Here is a 12,230-nt window from a genome sequence, read left to right as displayed (position 1 = left end):
AAGGACTGGGAGATGGCGTGTTCACTCACGGGTATGCTGACCCCTAATGGAAACCTTAGGATAATACACTACAAATACTTACATCAGATTTATTACACGCCAGAAAGGCTCCATAGATACGGTTTGAGTGAGGATTCGAGATGTAAAAGGTGCGGGGCAGAAAATGCGGACTTCCTACATCTGGCATGGCAGTGCGGAGTGGTGGGGGAGTACTGGAGGGAGGTGGTAAACGTGATAAATATGATGCTGGGGGAAACGCTGGATTGCACGATGTTAAGCTGCCTACTGGGCCTGGTCCCAAGTCTCAGAGCGACAAAGAGAAAGTTTTGCGTGATAGCCCTGTTAATGGCAAAAAGGAGGGTAGCAATGCATTGGAACGGGAGAAGGGGGCCGAAGGTGAAGGACTGGCTAGTCGATTTAACTTACTGTAAAGACACATTAACGACGTATGAGGAGGACCTGCCAGCGAAGTCACGTCCTAAGGATTACTGGGCATACCTGAGGGATTACCTACAGGCGCAACGGGGAGACATGGCTGATTGATGTGATTATATACTGTGCTGTGCAGAAGCTACGGGGGGTGCTACATGGTGAATTATAACGGCAAACTGAGGGGGAGAGTGCTGTGATGCAGTGGTTTTAGTTTAACCAGTTCTTGTTTTGGTTTTCAGTTTCACTCTCCTCTAGATGAGGGGGGACATAAAAGAGAGAAAAAAAAGTAAGTGATTTGAATATGCTTGGAATAATATGTTGCAAGATATTACAATGTACAGGTTGCCTATAATCACGCCGCCGGGCCCATGGATGTCGGCTAAATGGCTGTGTTCTTCTAACAGCACCCTGTAGGTGCTCTTTATGTATGCAGCCGGCCTGTTGAGGTTGTAGGCGTGTTCTGTATAACAATTTGCAAACAAGGTAACACAAGACTTACGCTAATAAAAAAAAAAAAAAAAAATGTAAATAAAACAAAAATCATGACAATAAATCCCCACAGAAAACGGAACTTCACATGGCTATTGAACGGACAGAAGCTGGAGCAGGTAACCTCTTACAAATACTTAGGCGTCATATTAGATTGCAACGGCTCATTTAAACAACAACTAGAGGCCATCCGGCGAAAGGGCACGACATTCCACCTGTCGATAAAGCCGCTGCAGAAAGCTCTTCCTGACCGGACATTGGGCCCTCTCCTACAGGTAATAAGAGCTCGCCTACAGCCAATGCTCACCTACGGCAGCGAACCTATGCGTGGCAAAGACGCAACGACATTAGACAACACCATCAGTCGAGCTTATAGGGCAATATTCCACCTGCCCACCTATACTTCGCCCGCTCAAATCCGCCTTGAATTCGGGCTGCAGGAACAAACGGTGGAGAGAAGAGGCGCATACATTAAAAGCTGGTGGAAAATCAGAGATGCTGAGCATGGATCCTTAAACGCCCACCTCTGGACTGAATTGTCCATTAGAGATAACTCACCAGCAAGGAACTACCTAATGGAATCACTGGAGACCCTAGGACTAACAAACCCATGGGAGTCAGCAACCGACCCCAGGACCTTCAAAAAAATGGTATCGAAAGTCACTAAGATGGTCTCATCTATTGAGGACAAAGCAACCCTTGCCAAGAGACCACACGGATGGGTGGTGTTGGAAGGCTACACAGCTCTCAAACCACAACAGTACTTAACAACAGGCCTCACTCAGATAACAAAAAACAAGTTCCTCAATATGCGCCTCGGCAATATACCTATAATGTCTCACTTAGCACCCTGGAAAAGAGAAAACACAGCAAATTGCTGCCGACTCTGTTTCTCTGGAAAAGAGGACCTCACGCACATTATCTGCATCTGCACAAATCTCCTGGACATAAGACGCTCTCTGCTTCGGTCCCTATGGAATCAGAAGGGCATACAAAGCTGCAGACAGGCCGTGATGCTCTGCTTTAATCCCGTAGAAACTCAGCTAAACTGCAGAATAACAAGATTTTTTGACATTGTGGCCAGTAGACTAAAAGAAACAGCCATAGGGTCTAACGGAAGCACTAGCCAAATCAAAAAAACTGCTAGCACCCAGTCCCACTAAAGGACAGCACCAAATTAAACTGTGGTTGTATTTATTTTTAATTAATAAGGAGAATCTACCCGTTATTTTTAAGCGTAACCTTCTACTACAGACTGTCTTTTATAATTGCACGTTTTTATACATTGTGAGTTTTTATTAACTGTACAATAAACTAAACCTAAATCTATACCAGTACACTCTACACCACTGCACTCAACGCCACTCTACTCTGCATCACTCCATGCTACGCCATTGGCACTCTGCAGCACTTTACTCTATGCCACTACACTTTACAGCGTATACTCTGCACCACTCCATGCCACGCTACTCTTTACCACTCTATGCCACTGCACACTATAACACTCTACTCTACACCACTGCACTCAATGCCACTCTACTCTGCACCACTCCACTCTGCACTGCTGCTCTCTACGCCACTGCTCTCTACTACGCAACACTATAATCTACACTATTGCATTCCACAGTGCTGCATTGTAGGCCCTAAAATATATGCCACTGAACTCTACACCACTATACTCTGCCACACTGTAGGCCAATGCACTCTACACCAGACCACTTTACTGTACGCCACTCAAATGTACGGAACTCTAAGTGACTCCACTCTATAACACTCAGGCACACACTCTATGCCATTCCACTCTGCAACACTGTATGCCACTCTCCTCTATGTCACTAACTTTTAACCATGCTGCACAGCAGATACGTTGGTGTGCAACATTGCTAAAACACATTGGCAAAGGCATAGGTCATGTCTATTGGCTCTCCCAGTGCTTGTTATGGTTCTTTCTGTAACATGCCTTGAAATAAGAATTACGGAAATGGCATTTCTATCAATTTGTATGTGGCTTATGATGACTGTATCCGGCATTTTAAGTTTTTCCTAGGTATGAGATGGCTGCACTCCTGGCACATTATGGTTACACTTTTTTCATAGCAAAGCTATACCCTGGCTTATCATGGCAGCACTCTTGCTTGTGATCAGCTCAAAATGACATGATTTCACTTTCTGTAACATCATTGAACATTCAAAGGGTGAGTGATATCCCTTCTGCTAGCTCTGGCCCTCTAGTGATCCGATGTCCATTCCGAATGTATATGAAATCATGGTAATTGTAGAAACAATGCTGAATCCTTTGCAGTGTGTGTTTCTAATGGTGTCACAACATGACACGTGTATGGGTTTGTTCTCAAACACTTTTGGAGCTACTCAGGGTAACATGCAGTCATAGTTACAGAATTGAGATAAAATGTTTTGCAACGTAAGGCTTACAACAAGTATGTAGGCCAAGATGGATAGGTAGAACCGTTTAGAAGAAATGCCTGAATTCTCAAGCCAAATGTGCTGTTAAATATTTGGTTGGAATTTAAGATGTCTACTTCACTTCTTCTTGCTGAAACATTAAGGAAATATTCATTTTCAAAGGGAAATCAACATACAGTGGAGATATCACCAAACACATCTGGCCTATCCCTACGTCAGCGTTCAGCCTTTGCATATGGTTAGCACACACAAGTGTCCTTATGCAGCATCATAGTACTGCTAATTCATTCTGAACCTGTAATATCAAAACACATATTTTCCAGCACATTAGACCAGGGCAAGATATTTGAAAACCAGAATCCAAAGGTAGGAGCAAACCTACCGCCACTGGAGGACAGGAGGAACGCTGCTGGGTTCTGGACCGAGGCCTGGGTATGGCGGAGGAGGAGGCATCAAGATAATTTCTGTGGATGGAAATAACACCAATCACCATTGCATTCATTCCATTTCTATTGCTCTCATTGCTATCATCCAACCATAAGAAATCAGGGTTCAATTCAAAAAGGTAAACTTAGACCTGAAGTCTAAATTTAGACCTGAAGTTAGCTTTAGACTGGAAGTCTAAACTTAAACTTCAGGTCTACCTGGCACAGAGTAATGCAATGCAGGCATGTGCACCGCATGACATTACTCAAGATTACTGAAGCAACGCAGGGCCATGCAAGGTGGCCCTGCAGAGCTTTATAAATCTCTTTTGCATTTGTGTCGCTCTTGCACCATGTTGCGTGGTGCAAGAGTGACACAAAAGGGTTGATAAATATGCCCCTAAGTGTCTCCACAGGCTAAACCAGCTCCAGTGCGGTATGGGATGCAAAGAAATGTGATGTTGGGCTACTTTGCGGTGCTCATTTCTACATGCAGTGGCGGCTCCTTTGTTTGAGCTGTAGGAGTGTCGCCACATTTAATTGTCCTAGAGATGAAAAATAAAATGGAAATGAAGTTAAATCATAACCATCTTATTTTCCATCAACCCGTCCTGAACAGAGTGTCAACAGGGGCCTGTTGAGTGGCAGTAGTAGGGGCTGCATAGTAAGCGCACTATAAACAAATCAACAAAGAGTAGCAGTGGGTCATTAACTAGCTAACTCAAATTATGTATCTGAAAAATGTAACACTCAACCAAGGATAGTGGACCTAACCTCAAACTACGTGTAAAAACGCTATCTGAGTGTAAAGTATCTTTCCTGTGTGGAAAAATACCCATCAGTTGCCGATCCTTGCCGCCCTGTTCATCATCTGGGTTCTTCCACACCGGGAAGGTAAGATTTAGATGGCCACTGTAGACAACAACTTTGTCTCAGCGGATCACTGAAATAATATCGACTACCAAAATATCGACTACCCAAAATATCGAGGAAAAAATATCTACAACCAAAATATCGAGTTTGTATGTACAAACAGGTAAGTACAAAAATATTGAGTACAAAATATCGTTTACAAAAATATAGTTGTAAAAAATATCGACTTTAATAAAAACAATGTTTAATTACATTAATATCAAAAATTAATTACCAAAATATAATTAACAATACTTAAAATAACTTTTAATAATTAAATAATTAATGAAAGTAAAAAAATAATATTTTTTAATCATATTTCTTAAAACATATATATATATAGTAACAAAATTTAATTAAATAATAGCCAATATTATTAACGTACAAATACAAAAGAGTAAAAATTACTATTCCCACTGCAAAGAGTGCAACAGTGGATATATGACGTTACAACGCAACTTTTACAACGCACTACCATTACAACGTAAGTATTGGTAAGTATATAATAATTTTTTTAATTTAAATTATTTAAAATTATTTAAATATAATTTAATTTAATTTCATTTCATTAAATTAAATTAATGTACATTTAATTTTACTTTATTTTTACACTGTACCCCTGTACCCCAAAAACCCAAAAATGACCCTGAACCCTAAAAAAACCCTTTACCCAAAAACCCAAAACTGACCCTGAACCCTAAAAATACCCCTTTACCCAAAAACTAAAAACTGACCCTGAACCCTAAAAATACCCCTTTACCCAAAAACCCAAAACTGACCCTGAACCCTAAAAATACCCCTATACCCAAAAACTAAAAACTGACCCTGAACCCTAAAAATACCCCTTTACCCAAAAACTAAAAACTGACCCTGAACCCTAAAAATACCCCTTTACCCAAAAACTAAAAACTGACCCTGAACCCTAAAAATACCCCTTTACCCAAAAACTAAAAACTGACCCTGAACCCTAAAAATACCCCTTTAATTAAACATAATTAGCAATTAATCAATTAAATTAAATTAATTACCAATTACATTTTAAATAATTAACAAATATTATTTAATTACCAATTAATTAAATATTACTACCAATTAATAAATTTACATATTTAATAAATAATAATTAAATTACTTCCCACCCTATTCCCCTATAAACTCACAACCCGCTACAGGAAATACATTATTTTAATTTACATAATTAGCAATTAATAAATTAAATTAAATTAATTAATTACCAATTAAATTTTAAATAATTAACAAATATTATTTAATTACCAATTAATTAAATATTACTACCAATTAATACATTTACATATTTAATAAATAATAATTAAATTACTTCCCACCCTATTCCCCTATAAACCCACAACCCGCGACAGGAAATACATTATTTTAATTTACATAATTAGCAATTAATAAATTAAATTAAATTAATTACCAATTAAATTTTAAATAATTAACATATATTATTTAATTACCAATTAATTAATTATTACTACCAATTAATAAATTTACATATTTAATTAATTATAATTAAATTACTTCCCACCCTATTCCCCTATAAACCCACAACCCGCTACAGAATAAAATTACACAATAATTTAAAAAATATCATTAATTAAAAATAATTATAACATAAAATGACACTTTTCACACATATTATAACATAAAAACACTATAAATAATTACATATTATTTAAAAAACGATATTTTTTACTATCTAGATTATATACTTGGATATTTTCACTTTCTATATTATTTACAGTCGATATTACTTCACTTACCTTAAAAACGATATTTTGGCTGTCGATATTCTGTCCTGTCGATATTTTCTCCAAACGTTATTTAAAACTCGATATTCTGTCCAAACGATATTTTGGAGTCGATATTATGTCTGTGTACCGTCTCAACAGTGGAACCCAGTAGGTGTTCTCCTCTACTAAGGTGTGAACAGATAACTGTAGAGCAGTGCAAGTGAAAAGTGAGAAAAGTGAACTGTGAAATGAACAGATAAAATTGGGTAGTAGAAGGATAAGAAACTTTATTATACACCTTAGTACTCCCAAATCAATAAAATGCGTGCGATAATAGTGGCTTCAACAAATAACCACTAATTCTAATGAATTAGAATTAGTGGTTATTTGTTGAAGCCACTATTATCGCACGCATTTTAGTACTCCCAAATCAATAAAATGCGTGCGATAATAGTGGCTTCAACAAATAACCACTAATTCTAATGAATTAGAATTAGTGGTTATTTGTTGAAGCCACTATTATCGCACACATTTTAGTACTCCCAAATCAATAAAATGCGTGCGATAATAGTGGCTTCAACAAATAACCACTAATTCTAATGAATTAGAATTAGTGGGTATTTGTTGAAGCCACTATTATCGCACGCATTTTATTGATTTGGGAGTACTAAGGTGTATAATAAAGTTTCTGATCCTTTCTACTACCCAATTTTATCTGTTCATTTCACAGTTCACTTTTCTCACTTTTCACTTGTACTGATCTACAGTTGTCTGTTCACACCCTAGTAGAGGATAACACCTACTGGGTTCCACTGTTGAGACAAAGTTGTTGTCTACAGTGGCCATCTAAATCTTACCTTCCCGGTGTGGAAGAACCCAGATGATGAACAGGGCGGCAAGAATCGGCAACTGATGGGTATTTTTCCACACAGGAAAGATACTTTACACTCAGATAGCGTTTTTACACGTAGTTTGAGGTTAGGTCCACTATCCTTGGTTGAGTGTTACATTTTTCAGATACATAATTTGAGTTAGCTAGTTAATGACCCACTGCTACTCTTTGTTGATTTACTGATTGTTTAGGGGCTGTAGCGGTGAGAGGTCTTTAAACATCCCCTTGGGCCCTCATCTCCCTTGTTGTATGTAAGCACACTATAAACCTCTTAACCCGACTGTCCTAGTTAGCCGGGTTAAGAGGTGACACAAGCCTCCAGTGAGAGATGCCGCTCTCTCCAATCCTGGCACTGCTCTCATGGATTGCCAGGATTGGTTAATCCCAGCTAGACATTAAGTCAAGAGAAGAAGACGACTGGAGCAAAAAGGGAGTGGCTCCGCAAAATGTAGTAACTACCTTTTTATGGCTCTTGTGTATTTAATTGTATTCATGTACTTTTAAAAAAAATGTTGTAAATTTTTTTTCGCCCCTCTAATCTCCGGACGTTCCAGCCGCCACTGTCTACTTGTGGATGTATGTATATCTTCTCGACCAATTAAAGGTAAAGTGAAGTCTCTAAATTAAATTTCATTCCATTGGCTGAAGAGGGTTAATCCAAAGCCCTTATTGTACATTTTACTGCAGTTAAAGGCATGAGCCTCAAACGTTCAAGATTTCTCTATGCTGATTTAGAGAATTTGTATTTGCATCTGTTTCAATATGGGTGAGATCATGAGCATTACATTTGGTGTGTGAGTTATGGTTTGTATGGTCGCAAAGCAAAACCAGTTATGATGTGTGCTACAGTACTTGTTACATGCATTATGCAGTACCTGTTACAAGTTTACATAAAACATTAGCAAAATAGTTTGTGACATACCTGAATTGTGCAGGTTGGACGCTAAACTGTATTGTTCTAATGATTTTTCAGGACTCCCAACTTCAGTGGACTCGCTGTTAAATTTTCACATGCATGTGTTAGTAAAGGTAGCAAAGTAACACAAAACTGCATGAATCACAATGTAGGAAGAAAACATAAAGCCTTGCTGATTCATCATTATCAACTATCACTTCATCATAACTTGCTATTACAAGAGGCTGGATCTTCAATAGACAATTAAATATAAGAAATATTTTAGTTTAACCCAACAATTGACAAGCTATTGGAGGAATTTTGTTTTATTAGACCTGTATATTTCCATGTAAATGTAGAATCAGCTTTTTTTGTTTTACCGTTCACCATGAAGTAGCTAATTATGAGTCTATGCCTTGTTAAGCCAGACATTTTGATAATGTGCATGTATAAATCAGAACAAGGAACTCTGGGTAGTTCCATAGGGTTACATAGACAGCTGCGCCTGTTAATGGGGCACATCCCTAACATCAGCACCAGCGACACTTTGAACTGATAAACTACCACCCAACTCACCTTTCAATAAATAAAAGCAGCTCCTGGTACCTGTGTTTTGTTCTCATTAAAGCTCATCAGAGAATGTATTTAGCACTGTGAGTTTGTGGCTGTTTGGTTTTACCCTACAGTGGGTGCCCACTTGTATCAAGACAAAACTATGTTTCTCTGCTGAACTTTATGAGAGTGAAACACGTATCAGGAGCTGCTTTTACTTGATTTAATGGTGAAATCAGATTTTTGTTAACTGTCGTGCAAAAGGGAGTACGTAGAAAAATATGGTTTGTGCTACCTGAGGCAAATAAGGCCCATTGAAGTCTATGAGAGTGAAACACGTGTCAGGAGCTGCTTTTACTTGATTTAATGGTGAAATCAGATTTTTGTTAACTGTCTTGCAAAATGGAGTACATAGAAAACTATGGTTTGCGCTACCTGAGGCAAATAAGGCCCATAACCAGCAGTCTCTCTCCAGGTACATTTTGGTAACTGATGTTTGCTTTTACATTCCCTACGATAACATTAATGTATAAGTTAGAGGCAGTACCTCAAAGAAAATACTAATGGGTCCTTTGCTTATTTTATGGGCCTGATCCGATGCTCCTTTCTCCAGCGATCGCTGGTTTTGATCTTGTTCAGCACATAATATAAACAGGAACTTTTCATGAATCCACAAAAGGCATTACACCCCATCTATGGATAAAGAAACAAAACTCTGCGGTTTGCTAATAAAACAGGGTTCTCGGGTGCCACCAACAGGGAACATCCAGCAGGGAACAATATTGTTTCCCTGTGTGGTTTCACTTGAAGGAAGGGTTTGTCCATTCAAGAGAAGGAGGTCATGGCAGGGGTGAGGACAAATGTAATAATAGAGACTTAGGGACCCAATCAAAAACACACACACACACATTTTCTGATAATTTACCTATTTGACGAACTACTATTTTGTAAAATGTTTTCCATGAAAGGGTGTGTACCTCTAAATTTAAGACACTAACTTCTCCTGCCACCTTTCAAGAATTAGGTTTTGAAACGTTTTTAAAGTTACATCAAGTGCATGCCTCACTACTCGTCTCGTCTGTCTGCACATTATCTAGTTCTCCCTGCCAACAACAATTAAATCGTCCATCTGCATGGATTACTATTATGGGACCTTCTCACCTCATTGGCTCCTCCCCTGCCATGGTCAGCTTGGCCTATGGAAGTGATGGATCACTGCACCAGAGAAGCAGCCTGGATTACCACTCTCTAGATATGCTGCTGCGCCCTGCCTGCACCCTCAGCTTTGGAAGTAACACTGCCCAGCACTCCTCCGTCACAGACTGGTTGTTTCCTGTAGTTGACATTTATAAAGTTGAACTTCCTCATCCACTCCATGAAGTTACAACAGCATATGATTATGTCACAAACACAACACACACCCTGCAGCCGTCAATTAAAAGTCATATTTCTTGTAACTGACTGCTCTACATAGCATCAAACTGTTTGCAAGGGCTGGGTTTACCAAAATCAGGAATCTCGGGGTCATCTTTGATGACCAGTTGAATTTTTCTGCACAAGTGAATACTCTCACTTCTTCCTATTTCTTCCTATTAAAAACCTTGAGAAAGATCTTTCTGTTTATCTCACAGGAACTAAAAAAGACAGTGATGGTGAGTCTTTTCTTGTCTAAATTAGACTACTGCAATGCTCTCTCTTTTGGCATTGACAAGACACAGATGGGGAAGCTCCAGCACTTACAGAATGCTGCAGCAGGACTGCTTCTGAATATCCCCAAAGGACAACCAACTTCAGTGGGTATTAAATCACTGCACTGGATTCCTATCTAGCAGTGTGTGAAATTAAAGGCTCTGAGCCTGGTGCACAAAGCACTTCACGGTGGTGGTGCCGAGGAAATCTCAAGAATGTTCTTACCTTATATCCCTTTGTGTGCCCTTAGATCTTCCAACTTAGGTCTACTTCAGACTGCTAAGATTCGGCGGGCAAGTTGGGGAGGAAGGACATTATCAAATGGCGCAGCAAAATTATGGCACAAACTGCCAACGGCCATGAGATTCCAAGCAAATCGACAGCGTTTTAGGAAAGATCTGAAAACATTGCTTTTTTCATCTATCTAGTCCTTCTAGTGATATGCCTTTCCTCTGACATACACTAGCACCAAGACGCCACGGCAATCGAGCGCTTTATAAACATATATCCTATCCTATCAAACCTGGGTTCTCCCCTTATCTCCAGCCCAGTATTTGTAACTCTGTGTTTGGCTTCTGTACAGTTGTACTGGGAAGAAAGTTCATGGAACATCTTTTTTCTGGGTGTTTTTGATTTTCTTGAGTGTGTCCGGGTGATGCTGCAGTCAGTTGCTGGCATCAGCCTGGCAGAGAGCTGTCACTGACGTCACTTTGAGAATTTAGGTGATGGGAAAGGTTTAGGAGTTGAAGGGCTGTTGCAACCCTATCAGTTATCCCAAGTACCTGCATGACGACTCTAGGGCATTATTTGTTTAAAATCCAGCCAGATGCCCTTCTTTTGAGGATGACCTTAGATACCTTCGTTCATGCTCATAGGGAACCAACCTGCCTTTCTCACTTCAAAAGGACTTCACAAGAGGTGAATATCATAAGAGTCTGTGTTCAGTGAAGAACCCTTCGTAGCTCATAATGCCCAATCAGCCACAAAAGAGAAATATGAAATTATTGACCCCCTTCTCCCACATGCTGTCCAAAGCAGGGATGAAAAAGCAAGTCTATTACCGACTTTTGCGTGAAGTATCTCACCTTAACATATCATTGTTTTTTTTATCGTTTTTAATAATGAATTATTCATGTGCACTGTTATATTGAAGGGCTTTTTGTAATGATTTTAAGTAATTGTGCAATAAATAAATTACTCTAATCACAAGAGGTGGAGCCTGCTTCTGATACAGCATTCAAGTGAACTGCGGAAATAGATGCCAAAACCGTGAGACCAGGTGGGACAGAGCAACAGTGCCCACGCGGACAACCTGAAGAGACTCAGTGGTGGTGTATTTTGTTGCTTATTCTTTCCCACATGTTGAACTTTGTTTATGGCTTTTTAAATAACGTTTGGAAGGGATGTAGTGATCTTCTGGACACAACTGTCTAGTGTTCCAGCATATACCCTATGCAATCAGCCACTCTCCAAGGGCTGGCTTCTACACTCACCCCATCCATCACAGGTGTCACTGGTCAAGTGCCCATGCCAATAAAAGGGGTCAGGTGCATATGCCCTTGGCCAGTTCCAGTACTATACTCTCTGTGTCTGTGTATCATATGTATGGCTGCATGGGGGCCTAGGGCCCTAGACCTTACACCACCAATCTACTTTCATCATTGTCTCTTCTGCTGACGGGCGCAGGTAGGTACCAGTGAGCAGTGGCTCTCCATTCTGGTCCTGCCTGATCTTCCTGACTGCAGTCAGCTTTGAGCATGAACTCA

At 39.5% G+C, this 12,230-nt stretch overlaps 1 protein-coding gene across 1 annotated transcript in view; it reads right to left on the bottom strand.

Moving 5' to 3' along the window:
- Positions 1-10,077, bottom strand: part of LOC144783441 (protein SSUH2 homolog) — a 180,287-nt gene extending 170,210 nt beyond the window's left edge. The window contains exons 1-3 of the mRNA XM_078662416.1: positions 9,937-10,077; positions 8,251-8,324; positions 3,728-3,809 (exon numbers count right to left, since the gene is read on the bottom strand). Of these exons, the coding sequence (XP_078518542.1) occupies positions 3,728-3,809; positions 8,251-8,324; positions 9,937-9,959 (179 nt within the window). The 5' untranslated portion in view covers positions 9,960-10,077. The remainder of the gene's footprint in view (positions 1-3,727; positions 3,810-8,250; positions 8,325-9,936) is intronic.
- Between the last annotated feature and the right edge of the window lie 2,153 nt (positions 10,078-12,230).

Source organism: Lissotriton helveticus, chromosome 9, assembly GCF_964261635.1.
Source record: "Lissotriton helveticus chromosome 9, aLisHel1.1, whole genome shotgun sequence".
NCBI lineage: Eukaryota > Metazoa > Chordata > Amphibia > Caudata > Salamandridae > Lissotriton > Lissotriton helveticus.
This window is presented reverse-complemented; position numbering and strand designations above follow the sequence as displayed.